General features: G+C 41.4%; 1 protein-coding gene across 13 annotated transcripts in view; it reads right to left on the minus strand.

Moving 5' to 3' along the window:
* The window catches only part of Tmprss7 (transmembrane serine protease 7), a 42,245-nt gene that overhangs the window by 6,403 nt on the left and 20,545 nt on the right, over window positions 1-15,297 (minus strand). For 8 of the 13 annotated variants that reach the window (XM_006521915.3, XM_006521914.3, XM_017316908.1 and 5 more), the window contains 6 exons: window positions 15,143-15,255; window positions 11,162-11,268; window positions 6,742-6,878; window positions 4,841-4,948; window positions 1,461-1,571; window positions 558-674 (listed from right to left, as the gene is read on the minus strand). In XM_006521915.3, the coding sequence (XP_006521978.1) occupies window positions 558-674; window positions 1,461-1,571; window positions 4,841-4,948; window positions 6,742-6,878; window positions 11,162-11,268; window positions 15,143-15,255 (693 nt within the window). Of the gene's footprint in view, window positions 1-557; window positions 675-1,460; window positions 1,572-4,426; window positions 4,619-4,840; window positions 4,949-6,741; window positions 6,879-7,395; window positions 7,439-11,161; window positions 11,269-15,142; window positions 15,256-15,297 lie in introns of those variants that run through there. The other 5 variants (XM_017316911.1, XM_017316910.2, XR_384541.2 and 2 more) reach the window with 4 other exon arrangements.

The raw sequence follows: 15,297 nt of genomic DNA on the forward strand, positions 1-15,297 counted from the left end.
TTAGTTTGCTATGTAGAAAGGAAACAGTAGGTTTCAACTATAAAAGAGCTGAGAATGTTTTTGTGCTGGTTTACTGGAAGGCGTTTTGGAGAGACTGTGTAAGTCCAAGACATGTGGACATGTACTAGAAACCTAATCATCAGAGCTGTTCCTTTTCAGTGTAAATAACATCAATAAGGTTGATTATTGCTCTTAATGAGAGGCCACCTGACTAAGGAGAGCATATGGCATAAGTCATCTCGATGTTGCTCTTATCGAGAGTCATAACTAAAAGAAAAGCCACTGGGCTCCATTGCTTTATTCACAGGTGACTTCTTCCTTGACTGGGATTACTAGAAAACACCCTGTTACCTCCCATTATCAAGAAGGAAGTCAGAACAAACCTTTGGGGCTTTTGTCTCTTTGGAGCAACATCAGAGCTAGTTCACTAATACATAGTATATTTTCCTAGAGCCTGAGCAGCCTTTGTCTGAGGAATGATACTCAGAGGCAATGAAAGTGGACAGTGGATAAAGGAAGAGGGAATACAGGAGTCAAAAGCAGCCATTTCTACGCACCGCAGCCTTCCTCGTCACTTCCATCTGGACAGTCCACTATACCATCACATTGTGCATTTTGCTTCCTGAAGCAAATGTCATTGCCACATTTAAAGGTCCTACTGGTGCATGGGATGCCTAAACATGGGCAAAAAGAAGGAACAGTTTTGTTTTGTTGCCGTTGTTGTTTCTAGACAGAAACAGATTTGAAGGAATGACTTGGAACTGTGAAAAAGGTGTCCTAGTCATGGGGTCACTCTTTTCTGCCCTGGGAAAAGCTGGGAGGGGGAAGAGGAAACACCCCACAGGGACATTTTCCTTCACTTAAGCAGATGCATTGGAAGTCAGGCAAAGTAACAGGCATCACTCCAACTGCTTCTTCCCATCCATGGTGAACACAACACAAAAGAATGCATGGCCTCTTGGCTATTGCCTTGTCTTACTCTCTAAGGAGAAAAGAGGTTATCAAAAACCCATATACATGCCATCCTTTTAGGCAGTTAGGAGGAAAATAATGAATAGATGCTCTGAATTGCAATGCATTTGCTCACCACCTACAGGGTTCACTTTCTGTTGTGGTGTCAGCAGGTATCCCCACAGTGCCTCCTAGGTTCCTCTGTGACAGACCTTCATTGTCCAACCTGCAGCTAGCATGAAAACCTAGTAAAGCCACAAACATGTGCCAGTATTTGCACAGGAGCACATCCAATTCCACCCCACCTACTGTATCTCATTGTAAACAAGTATCTCATTGTTCTCTAGAATGGGTAGGATTCTCAGATCAAGAGATATGAGGGCTAAAACTGGGAGAGGTGTGTGGTAACTGGGGCAAGCTATCTCTCCGAATGCAGCAGAGCTGTTTGGATCGTTGGGGGTTCTAACAAAACAACAGAGCTCTGTGCACCCCCCCCCACCCCTCCTCACTTCTAGTGCAGTTTTGCTCGTCCTGACCATCCTCGCAGTCCCGGAAGCCATCACAGACCAGAGGGCCATGCTGCCGGAAGCTGCTGCTGTTGCAGGCAGGTTTTACAGTCACTGTGGTGAAAGGCAGAAAGGTCATGAACAACAGGGCATCAGCTGGGTTCTCTGATGGCCAACAGTACCCCTCTAAAGGTATGAACATTATCACGGAAAATACAAAAGCGTGATAGAATGTGTCTACCTTCAAGTAATAAATCCCAGGAAGAAAGGGGATGGCTAGTATAATTCCTTACTCTGATGAAATTCCTATCGGATCTTGGTTTTGCTATGGTGTCAATGTGTTTAAATCTGGTGGTTTATGTAACTTCAACTCATTGCATCATAAATAATCATGTTTTCTCTTATTTTTTGAGACAAGCTCTCACTGTGTAATCCTAGCTGACCTCAAAGAGATCCACCTGCTTCTGCCTTCTGTGTGCTTGGGTTAAAGATCTGCTCCACCATGCCTGGTATGATGGTTTGTATATGCTTGGCCCAGGGAGTGGCACTATTAGGAGGTTGGGCCTTGTTAGAGTAGGTGTATCACTGTGGTCATGGGCTTAAGACCCTCACTCTAGTGGCCTTGAAGCCAGTCTTCCTAGAAGTCTTGAGATGAAGATGTAGAACTCTCAGCTCTGCCTGCACCATGCCTCCCTGGTACTGCCATGTGTTCCCACCTTGGTGTTAATGAACTAAACCTCTGTGCCTGTAAGCCAGCCCTACTTAAATGTTGTCCTTATAAGAGTTGCCTTGGTCACGGTGTCTGTTCACAGCAGTAAAACTCTAACTAAGACACCTGGCATCACTAATTTTTTTTTTTAAAGAAAAATAATTCGCATCACCTGTTATCTGAGTTGAACTTGCCTACCCTCCTGAGAAAGGTGTAGTGGGCTGAAATGGGGGATTTTGTCTCACTCATCTCTCTACCTCAGGTCCCTGACCAAAAAATATTAGATGCTCACAAAAACCTTGGTGGATTAATTAATGAAGGTGAGACCTTAAAGGATATCAGACTCGTAGCCCACATGTGAAACCACTTTAAACTTGTTTTACTCTGATGGATATATACCCTAAAAACGACTGTTTCTTTGACAGACTTCTTGAATCACCTTTACATCTATGGCATACATAGTATACCAGCAAAGCATCGTCTGAAAGGAAGGTTTCTCTGTGATCTCTAGATTGTGAAATTTTTCAGTTTTACTGTCTTTTTTTTTTTTTGTTTACCAGTGTATTTCTTGTGTTACTCAGTCCCTGTCCCCACCCCTCAAAGGGTGAGTGGAGTACACTACTGCCTTAAAGCACTTGGTTGTTGCCAAAAGGTACCTAGTTAACATCCACAGAATGGCTCCGGAAAAGATGCAATGGAATACAATGATACCAATCACTAGTCCTTATTATAAAAGAATGCCAATAGCTTTCATCTGGGGCATCAGAGCAAAGAACAGTAATGGAAAAAAAAAACCTTCAATCACTAAAATTGTCAGCATCTATTTTCTTAAGAAATCAAAGATTTTATAGATTTAGATTGCTAATGAGCCATAAATTAAGATGATTTTATTTTGTTTTGTAAATTTGAAAATGTACAAAGGGATTAGGGATGTAGTTCAGGGCTAGGGTATTTGCCTAGCACATGCAAGACACTAGGCTTGATCCCAGTATCACACCCACACATACACAGTTGTAGATGCAGAGGTCATTTTATGAATATAATTTTACATAGCTGTATTATATTAAATGAAATGTTTCCCCAAAGATATGGAAAGATTACATACCATTTTTGTTACAAGAGTATTTAAAAAACTATTGCCAATAACTTTATATTGCCCTTAAACTATCTTCCTGTTGTCCTATAAACTAGAAATCGATACAGGAGTAGGTTGCAAATAACAATGAAAATTATGATCTATATTATCTGTCTAGATTAGGAGTATCCTGTTTCCATCCCTTAGTTGTTACCAGCAGTCAATGTGTATGAAGAAGATGAGTCAGAAAGCCTCTAAGATCCAGAGGACTCTAAGGAAATGGTGTCTTCCAGAAAGGACAGGACTGATGCACATATGAACCCACAGAGACTGTGGCAGCACGTACAGGCTCTCCATAGGGTCAAAGCAGACCAGAACCCAGCACTCAGAAAGGGAAGTGGACATGAACTAAACAGGAAGCTATCTCCAACTGACATCTGCTTGCAAAGGAAACATTAGACCACACTTAAGGGCAGGCCCCGTGCCAAGCAGTAGTAGATAGACAACACAGAACCAGCTCAATAGTATTTTTATAAATGTTAGTCCCATATTGCTTTGATTGGCATTTTTCTTTCCTTTTTTACTCTCTCTCTCTCTCTCTCTCTCTCTCTTTGTAATCTTACTTGTCTTTTGATTGTATATTAAGGTTTCCAGTTTTGTGTTTTTATAGATTTGGGGCTTTCTCTCTCTCTCTCTCTCTCTCTCTCTCTCTCTCTCTCTCTGTGTGTGTGTGTGTGTGTGTGTGTGTGTGTGTGTGTGTGTGTGTTTTTCTTTTCATTTGTTTATTAAGTTTTGCTTGATTGGTTACTTATTTTCTCAAGAGAGAAAAAGAAAAATGGTGGAGTTGGATGGGTAGAGAAAGATGATGACGCTCTCAGAGGAGCATGGGAAGGAGAAACCTGAACCAGAATATATTGCATGAAAAAGAAAGCTTTTTCAATAAAAAGGAAGTAACTGTAACAGAAAAAATAAATCAACTAAACAGTTGTCTAGTTTGTTCACGACACCTGTGTTGTATCAGCAACCACACTGAACTGAACTTCCTTCAGATTCTGAGCTCCTTAAGGTATAGGATCTTTGTGTTTACACCCAGTTGTGGTAGGTTAGGTCATTAGCCACAAGACATTACTCCCTATAGTGAGAATATGCCACGACATGACCTCAAGGTATACAAAATAATTTTACCTCTCTCTTGAACATGGGCTTAGCCATTCGACTTCTTTGGAGCAACAGAATATGATATAAGTTTTGCAAGGCCAGCCCTTATTGGAAGCCAGGTGTTGATGTTTACTTTTCCTTGCTTTTGTTTCTATTAGCTCCTTGACTCCATGAAAGACCGGGCCATAAAGAATAGCCATGACGCCAACCTGGAAGGAGCTTAGCACAGAACAACCCATTGCTTGAGCCTGAGCCACTCAGCTAAGGAGAGCCTATGCAACCATGAATACATGGTCAAGAATAAATGATGGGGTTAATTAAGCCATTGAGTTTCAGGATAGCTAGGGACAGACATGCAGCATCTACAAAGACTGGGGTCAACCAGCAGCAGCAATGATTCCAAGAAGTTATATATTCATAATGAAATTGTATTACACCTACCACAGAAAAGTTCATCACTTTCGTCGAAACAGTCATTCACTCCGTCACAACGCTGGGCCTGAGGGACACACAAACCGGAGGAGCACCTAAAAGATCCTGCAGGACACGCTACCGGCAAAAGAAAAACACAGAAAATCTTCACTGGGTACCTAAAAGTCAGAGACTACCTTAGCAAAGAATCAAAAAGTGTTAACTGGTTAGAGATTTGATAGAAAAATAGAGGCTATGAAACAAGTTCTCCATGCAGTCAAGACAATGAGTAATTTTTAATGACTAATTTCAATAAGCAAGGAATAAAAGCACCTTAGTGCTACAAATGTTAAACTTAGTAAGACCAATTTCTAGTCTTGGAGCCCAGGGCTCTTGCCTCCATTTTCACTGTCCATCATTCTTTCTAACTTAACCAGATTATTGACCAAACATCAAACCATTGAGCCTGAGCTTACCAATGAATATTACAGAAATAATAAATACTTTCCTTTCTGTGAAAAAAAAAAGATCAAAGGAGAGCACATATCAGGCCAGCTACTGAATCTGTGGCAGTGAACAGAGTAGATGGCCTGCTAGAACATCCTCATGCCGTGGGAAACAATTAACAATTAAGATGTGTTGTTTCTCCTGTGTCCTCACTGGAAATACTCTGAATATCAGAAAGTAGCACTGTCCAGGCAGAAGCACGTGTGCTGGGGGTTGGCAGAGTAGGACAAAGTTGAGAGAAGGATTTCTCAAGCCATACTCTACTGTATCACTTTGCTTGTCTCTGTTCAAAGGGGACAAAAGTATCTCCGAGTCATTATCTACAACTTCCCTCAAACATTCTTTCCTAGGTCCATTTCCTGGCTATGTTTTGTGGTTTCCTGTATGAATTTCAACTTTCTGAAAGCTGACATTTGAATCCTCTCAACCAACCTGCTCTCCTTAGTCACTGGCATCGAAAGAGAATTTCAAAATGACACTCATAGACCCACTGTATTTTTGTATAAGCACCATGATCACAAGGAATTATGATTAGCCTAAAAATCAGTATGAGTCTGGCTCCATGTATCTAGTATCCTGATACTGTGGAGGCCACAAGTTCAATACCAGCCTAATATACATAGACTAACCAAGGCTACACAGTTAGAATTTGCCTCAGAGGAAAAAAATGGAAGAGAGAGAGGGGGGAGAAGAAGAAGAAAAATTAAGAAGGAGGAGGGGGAGGAGGAGGAGGAGGAAGAAGAGGAAGAAGAAGGAGAAGGAGAAGGAGGAGGAGAAGAAGGAGGAGAAGAAGAAGAAGGAGGAGGAGAAGAAGGAGAAGGAGAAGGAGAAGGAGAAGGAGAAGGAGAAGGAGAAGGAGAAGGAGAAGGAGAAGGAGAAGGAGAAGGAGAAGGAGAAGGAGAAGGAGAAGGAGAAGGAGAAGGAGAAGGAGAAGGAGAAGGAGAAGGAGAAGAAGAAGAAGAAGAAGAAGAAGAAGAGGAAGAAGAAGAAGAAGAAGAAGAAGAAGAAGAAGAAGAAGCAGAAGCAGCAGAAGCAGAAGCAGAAGCAGAAGCAGCAGAAGCAGCAGCAACAGGAGGAGTGGGGAGAGGGAGGGAAGGATATAAAACATGAAGGGAAGACCAGAATATGGGCTTTTCCTATCTGTTAGAAGTTATATGAAAAACTGTATTTCAATTGTAAGTCAGTAATATCAAAAAGTTATTTTCTATAATTTAAAATATATCATTAACATATAATTTGATATATCTTATTATTCCATAGTATATATTATTTACCTATTTATAAAGATAAATATATAATAGTAAATAACAAAAATGAAGCAGTATTAATTCACTAAATTCTCAAGACCTGAAGTAGAGAAAAATTGGCCTTGCTTGATCACTAATGGCTCATTAGGTTTTCTACGGAACTGATCCCAAACTTACGTTGACTGATGTTGTAACCGCCATATTCTACCAAGAGTGGCTTGTCTGAAAGCCTGGAACTGCATTGGAGCTGGATGTGGACCAGGGGGCTGGGCACCCGGAAAATGGTCTCATGATCCATGTAGGAGCCGCAGTACCTGAGGAGACAAGAGCCGAGGAAGACACGTGACTCGAAGTCCCATAGACTGTCCCCCTGCCAGTGGATATGACTGATGCTTGGGTCCTTCAGGTCCTGTAAGCAGAGATGCTTCTGATAGAGCTATGAATAACAGCTACTTCGTGTTGTGGGACTTTTGTCGCAATTCTGCCTGAGTTTTCTCCTTTGCTAAACAAAACAAGCACTGTCCTGTTGACCCGTTGCTTTCTTCACTAACAGGACAAGTCAGTAGAGCAATGGATTGAATTCTCCTTGTTTGCATATTTTTCCTGTCAAAAGATTGTGTAGCAAGAATGGTCTGCTTTTATCCATGAACCACTCTGTACAGTAAAGCAGAATGTGCAAGCTCAGGCTGACAATATGCAAATAATTCCACCCACAGTTGAGACAAAAAGACAACAACATTAATTCAATCTAAATTGGAATCTGATATGCACGGCAGGGCTTGCCTTTGGCAACATTTCAAAGAAGCAACACGTATCCACAGCATTCCCTACCTTGACCTTTTGGTTACTTCCCATTGCATTGTGCCAGCTTGGTTCCCAGTGTCCTTTTGAGTAAATGTCACTATGGTTAATAATTCTCACTATGTGAACATTGTAGTTAATGGAGCATAGGATATTATTTTACAGCGAGATAAGTTAGTTTACTGCTCTATGTAGGCGAGGCTGTTCCAGTGGGAAAGCTGTCAAGTCTGTGTGGGGAAACAGCTGATCTAAGAATTGAGGAGGTGACCACATCCTAACTTGGTACCTGTGAATGCCAAACACCATAGGCTCCCAAGGCATTTGGGAACTGCTTGTGTTCCGTGGACTCAAGGCTAGCATTCAGAAGCACTCACTATCTAGGATGTTTACAGCTTGAAAAAAAAAAAAAAAGACATCCCTGGGTTACTCAGAAGTCTTTGGCAGAGGACTGAAATTCAGAATGTGAGAGTGTATATAGCCAGTTACTAGAACACACAGAAGACGGTCTGAGACCATGGCAAGCTTCTAGATCCATACTTTTAACTGGTCACGTTGAGCACTGTGTACTCCGAAAACACCCCCACTGTGCTATCTGTGTCTCAAAGTGATTATTCCTTTCTATCACATGCCCTCCATCAGCATCTGGAATTGTTTTTGCCGAGATGAGCTTCTCTCGGTGTATTGTTATGGTTTGTATGTGAAGGGGGATCTCTCACCGGTTCATGTATCTGAAACAGTAAGTCCTCGGCTACTGGCACTGTTAGGGAATGAGGTGAATGCTTAAAAGTCAGGTCTCAGCAACAAGAAGATAGTCAGGGGTGGGGTCCTAAGGGGTACGTTGTCCTTGTAGTGCCTTACCCCCACCCCCAGCCCCTCAGCTCTTGCTTCCTGGTCAGGACAGCAATGTAACCAGCTGCCCAATCCTTCTGAAGAATGGACTGAGCCACTCCTAGCAGGGTGACTCCTCTATCACAACAAACCGAAATCCCCTGAAACCTCCAGCCAAATGAAATCCTTCCTTCTGTCTGTCTCAAACGTTGCCATAATAACAAGAAAATTAACGAACACACATGAAGATAAGGAATGGGAATCACAAAGAAGCAAGCACATTCATTAACCAGAGTCACACAAGTTGGCTTGTGTGTTAGACTCTAGCACATTCTAAGACACCAAAGGCCTGAAGTGCTGGAGTCGAGCAAAGGCAATTCATTATTTACTCCTCTAAGATTCCAGTGCGGCATCCAGCTGCCCCAATACAAATATCCCAGTCCATGTTGTCTGTTGTGTCAGGGAGAGCCTGTATTTCTTCCCATCTCCATTAGGGGGTTTGTTTGTTTGCTTGGTGGGTTGGGTATTGGGTTTTGGTTTGGTTTGGCTTTTGGTTTTGTTTTTTGCTGCATCCCCATTGCAGCCCGCTTTGTCTTGACGTATGTCTCGGCTCAGTTTGATGTGAAGCAGAGCCTTTCTTCTCTAGATGGAGATGACTAATATGGAAGGAGCTGGGGACTTGAGTTCTGAGGGACAAGCAGAATCAGATGAATCAGATAGGAGTTTAGCTGGCATGGAGGACTACAGGAAGAACCTCTGCTTCAGGGGAAAATATTTCAGCCAGGAAGCCTTCTGGTTTTGGTTGGGAGGGGACTCTTATTTTTTTGTTGTTGTTTTTGTTTTTGTTGTTCTGGTTTCCTTTTTTTTAATTAAATATTTTCTTTATTTACTTTTCAAATGTTACTCCCTTTCCTAGTTTCCCCTCTGAAAATCCCCTTTCCCCACTCCCTTCCCCCTGCTCCCCAACCCACCCACTCCCGCTTCCTGGCCCTGGCATTCCCCTATACTGGGGCATAGAACCTTCACAGGACCAAGGGACTCTGGGAGGAGATTCTACTTGAAGCAAAATAGCACATATCATACCTGCTAGCTATGAGGCAGGGGGGAAGTCTTCTCTCAGTTTGCTCATTCTTAGGCTCACAGTTCCACAAATAATGTGTAAGGGTATATGGTTGGGATCTCTACTTTGCTTGTATATCAAAGGAAGTATTCTTAAAGCTTTAGGGACACATTGGTATGTATGTATGTATGTATGTATGTATGTATGTATGTATGTATGTATGTATTGATGAGGAAGTCTCACTATGTAGCCTTAGTTTGCCTAGAATTTGCTAGGTAGAGCAGGAAATCCTAGACCTCAGAGTCCCTCCTGCCTTTGCCTCTGGCATGTATAGGCATGCATGACATAGTTTTCACATACAGTTTGCATAGTTTTATTGAATGCTAACAAAAACAAGTTTAAAAATAACTCTAATCAAAAAGACTAATTTTTTTCCTAGTTATTAAGCTACAAGATGACAGGCAATGGTTTGAATGTGAAACTATAGAGCAGACACTTGAAGCTGGGCTATGGTAGTACATACCTTTAATCCCAGCACTTGAGAGACAGGCAGATTCTGTGAGTTCAAGGCCACCCTAATCTACATAGTGAGTTCTGGGACAGCCAGGACTAGAAAGAAAAACCCTGTCTCAAAAAACAAGACAGAACAAAATAAAAACCAAAATAATAATAATAATAATAATAATAATAATAATAATAGATACTTGGTTCAAGCTGTATTTCCGAATGATTATAGACCACGTTTTAATAATGAGATTCAGAGAAGTCTCTTCCAGTGAATACAGGGCTATGACTACTTTGTAGACAGTCTCTAAACAAGTAAAAAGAAACCTGGTTCAGAAAAGCCTCTTGGAGGGCTGGGCAGATGGCTCAGTAGGTGAGTGCTTGCTGTCTGAGCATCCGCACTAGAGTTTGGATCCCGATCCCCTACATAAAAAGCCATATGTGACACACATGTGTAACTTCAGCATTGGTAATATGGAGGCAGGAGAATCTCTGAGGCTTGCTGGCCAGATGGCCAAGCTATAAACAAATGACCAAATAACAACTAACATAGCAAAACAGAACAGTGAACTCCAGTTCAGTGAGACAGTCTCAAAAAGATAGAGAAAGATACCTGATCAACCTCCATGATGTCAACATGTCTATACATATGCCTACTCACACGTGTGCACGCACGTGCATGTACCGCTCATGCACACTCACACGTACGCACACTCAATAGAAAAATTAAAACAAAACAAACAAAAAAAAAACAAGAAAGAAAGGAGGAAGGATAAAGAAGAGGCTCTTAGAAAGAAGGCTTCATCCAGAAAATAACAAAGAGAAAAGAATTAGCAAATCCTTTAACTCACAGGATACTTCTTTGGGAAGCTATTCTCCTACCAAGACTGATCACAGCTATATTTTTAAATACTGATGATAGTGTTAGGAACAAATCAATACCAATCATATCTAAGGAACACGTTAAGAGATGTGATTATATGAGCTACTTGGTAGATTCAGGAATTTCACACACCTATATGTCTGAGATTGTTTTTTTTTTCTGATCAACCATTTTCCTTTCTTAGGATATAACCGGGTCAGCTAGGCCTTTTCTACAATACAGAACTAGCTAGTAGTCTCTGAGTTTCGAGCCTCCAGTGTGGCCCCTTGTTATTTTTACCACCAGGCTCAGGATTGAACACTTCATTTAGCAAGTCCCTTTGGAAGATGTAGAATATACTGTTGAACACTCCAGCAGCACGGAGAGGCTGAGGATCTGAAGTCTGCTACAACCACAGGTGCCCGCTGGCACGTTTATGTTTCTGAACTCCTCTACTCATAGCTTCCCCCTCTCAGCAAACTGCAGAGTCCTGGAGAACAGGACACCATCCGGATGATCCCTCACATCCAAAAACTACTTACATGTGTTCATTAATCTCCCACCAGCCGTGCTCACAGCCTTTTGCACTCTTCTTAGTTATGGAATAGTTGTAGAATTTCAGGGCTATGCCGAGAGTTGATAGGGAAGTCTGTGAAAAAGCAAACATCAAGTCAGAAAAAAATGCCTCAGTAGAAGAACACTGTTCAACTTAAAATGTCCTGGCCTGCTCAGTATTTATCCTTTTGGCTTGTTGTTTTAAGGATGCTCTACTGTAGGTGTTATCCAGCCCTTGGTGGGATAGACGGTGGTGGGAGGGAGACAAGGAACTCCAGAGAAGAGGATAGGAAATAGGTGCTATGATGTGGATAATGGGAAAATGGGGTTGGCGAATGGGGAGTGCAAAGAGGGAACAATAGGACATAAGAACATCCAGAAACAACATAGAAAAACTTTATTTTATAAGATTATTCAAAAGTACAAGTATGGGCACACACACACATTCACACACATATCTTTTTGGATAATGTGTGTGTGTGTGTGTGTGTGTGTGTGTGTGTGTGTGTATGAATGTATGTTAATGGAGTTACATCACATGGGGTCATAGCACTCCTCCCAAAAGCTGTGTACTATCTAACAAAAACCACAGTGCCAGGCATGGAAAACTTCCTTTGTAGCTGATGGTCAGAGGAATAGACATCTCCCCCAAAACAATGAACTATTTCCATAGCCCTCAGTCCCCTTCTAGAACTTGAAGGCAAAACCCCATTATTGCTGAAGACACTCACATGTCAGATACAGGACCTGGAGGAACTGAGCTGGAGTTGATTGAGAAGGTTCTTCCCTGAGGACTGTCACTCATAGGATATTGTGCACGGTGTCAAGGGGGAGAAGCAATTCGTAGTCTTACCCAGGTATAAAGCGTATAAGCTTCAAGAATGACTAGCTAGGCAATGTACCCCCATTGCTACAATAATGGCACCTGTATCTCCTAGGTAACCAACAGCTACCTAATTTTACAAAGGTCTGATGGCTAGGAGGGAAATTATTCCAGGTACTGTAAACCTAGAAAACTATTCATCATTGGTGAGGTCATAGGCCCTAGAGAAGAAACTACTACCATGATTTTCTTAATTCACTATAATTCTGTGCTCTAAATACTTATCCTTACAGATAAGTGTGGTTCTCCTCATCAAATAAGCTTCTTTTTGTAAAGATTGGGACAATTACACAGACACAAGAGGATCAAAATGCAGACTGTGGGCTGCCCAACTCCAACTGATACATCTGCAACATGACTTCTATACCTAAGGCTCAGGAAAAACTGCTGAAGTGGGGTGAGTCAGAGGCCCAGTAGGCTTGCTGCTGAATAGTGTCCCCTAAAATGATACTATGCACTCACAGAATATCAATGTTTGGTTGGCCTGAACAAGACCAGCATAATGCTAATATCAGTTGACATGCTATTGTGGACAATATAGTTCCACCCCTACATGAAGAGCTACAGGTGGTCAGTAGCTACTGAGAGGCATCTCTATGTCAAAGATGCCTGCAGATTTCCTTAACAGAGGCAGGGACAAGCGAGTCCCTTCCAAACCATCTCATAACTTGCCACAGTGGGATGAAGAAGGGATTTACATGGCTCAGAGTAAGCCTACAAAAGTCTAACGGATCTCATATTCCCCTATGACCCTTCCTCTATTCCCTGCTCCCTTGCTGGTGTGGTACGCCCTTTCCCTTATAAAGACTTCAGCGCCCAATCCTTAACCTCTAGCGAAATAGAAAGTAAGCCATTATTCTTATTTACACTATGAGTAAAAATCACGCCAGCGTTTGTGGGTTTTCATTTTAAGTATCTGAGTTATTATAGAATCCATATTTACTTAGCATCAAAGGAATTACAGACATTTGACAGTTTTAGGAAAGGTGAATTCTTTCTTCTGATTGTTGAACAAATTAAAAAAGATACAGCTGTGTTTTAGAGGGATTGAAGAAAGAGAAAAGAGTATTTCTCCCTCCTCCTTCCCCAGCACTTCCATTTATCCTCTCCTCCCTCTTATCTACCAACCTTCTGGTCATGTGAGATTTTAATTCCTGAAAATCTGAAAAGGGTGAAGATAAAGCTTCTTGTTTGATAAGTGACTATATTATCGACAACAACTTTAAGTAACGTAAAGATACTCGTCACCAGGATGTTGTATCAATTGTCAGACTTAGTTAAAATAATAAAATCATTTGAAGTATTAAATTTACATAACTCTGTGCAAATGCTCACACATGTTGAACTCCCTCCTGTGCCTGGCTCCTCACCACAGCCGTTTCCTTGGCAGCGATGCTTTTATCCAGGCTTCTGTAAAGTAGATCCCTCTTGTCCCTCAGCTTCTCTGCAAATATTCACCCCTGGCTTCCCTGATCTCCTACTTAACACCCTTTGACTTCCTTCCCACCCAGTTATGCCTGCTTGACATCTTCATTTTTCCCTCTAGCACACCATGTGACATGTGATGCACTGCATACAGCTGTCCCTCAATATCTTGGCAGGATTGCTTCAAGGACCCTCCGCATTTCCAAATTAATATATCCTCACATAAAACTAATAATTTGTATAACCTACATGGATCCTCTCAATACTCTAAATATCCATATTGTTCATAATAGCTAGTGCCATACACTAACTTTGTAAAGTTCAGTTATCCTGGGTTGTTTAGAAAATAATATCAATAATACAGTTTGTATATGTTCAATACAGGCACACACTTAATGGGGCCATTGACTGAATCCGCAGATGTGAAAGCCACAAATAGGGAGGATTCCTTGTAGATGTAGCTCATCAGCCTGTCAGCTGTCTCCCCCTACTGGAAGGTACACTCCATGAAAGCTGGTATTAAATTATTTTTTAGTTTGAGATTTGGGGTCTATTTTAGTACTTGAGTTCCAAGTCCACAGTTACATATTGATGAATTTAAATGATGTGTTTGCCATTTACACTCAATGATGCTACACACTAATAAGTGAACAATAGTGGCATTTTCCACTTCTATATCTTATTAAAATATGAGAAAAAAGCTAGCCTTAAGACCAAGATTTAAGACGGTGAGCAATGCCTTAAAAAACAACAGAAGAAGATGTATATATTTCATATAAATTTACATCTTGGTTTCTTACAAATTGCATAGAAATAATCCAATCAAATTTATCATTTTATTAGTTCCCATTATGAAGTGTTGCTCTCTGTGATAAAATGATTCTTTGATCCTGCAACAAAACCTTTACCTTTACATCTAAAAAAATCTTTACATTACATGGCACGCCAAGGAGCCAGACACAGGAGGGAATATAAATAAAAACCAAAAGAAATTGGGGAAATTATTAGCATTCTGTGTAAGCTCCACCCCACCGTTACCTGGCAACAGCCAGGTAGGCCTGACTGGATGATGGCAATTAAGCTTTATTTAGGTACTGCTAAGGAGATGCTTGCCCCCTCCTCATTCTCTTGCTCTTCTCTTGCTCTCTTGCTCTTTCTCTGTTTCCCTTTCCTGCTCTCCCCCATTCCCCTCCCCCTTCTCTCTCCATGTGCTCATGACCAGCCTCTACTCCCCCCACCCCTTTCTCTGCCTGTATTACCCTCTTTACTCTCCTCCCCATGTCCTGAATAAACTGGATTCTATACTATGCTATAGTGTGGCTGGTCTCTCAGGGGGAATGGATGCCTTAACATGGACCCACTCGTCACCCCTTTCCCCCATACCTGAGTACAGCTCATAGAACATATCCCCCCTCTCTATCTTTTGACAAACACATTAGAAATACTATCAAGTCAGCTGAGAGTAGTAGGCAACTTGACACCAGAGGATGTAGACTATGGGAAATTTCACATTATAGATACTATATTTCAAGAAGGTTTATGTCCCCTAATATTAAATGATGATATTCTTAGAATTTTTTAAAAGTGGCTTAAGCTTAAAAATTAAATTTTCCTAAAATAGAGCAATTTTCCCTTAAGATACTGGGAAGATCTGGGTTACCTGGAATGTCCAGGTGCACTTGCATTTCGGAGGATAGTAACTTGGGTAATACGGACTTGAGATTTTCCCCTCAAAGCTGTTGATTTCCTTGACCAGTATTGTGCTTTCACATTCTGAAAGAAGGAGGTATCCACACACAAGGATGGGTATGGTTA

This window comes from Mus musculus, chromosome 16, assembly GCF_000001635.26.
Source record: "Mus musculus strain C57BL/6J chromosome 16, GRCm38.p6 C57BL/6J".
Classification (NCBI taxonomy): Eukaryota; Metazoa; Chordata; class Mammalia; order Rodentia; family Muridae; genus Mus; species Mus musculus.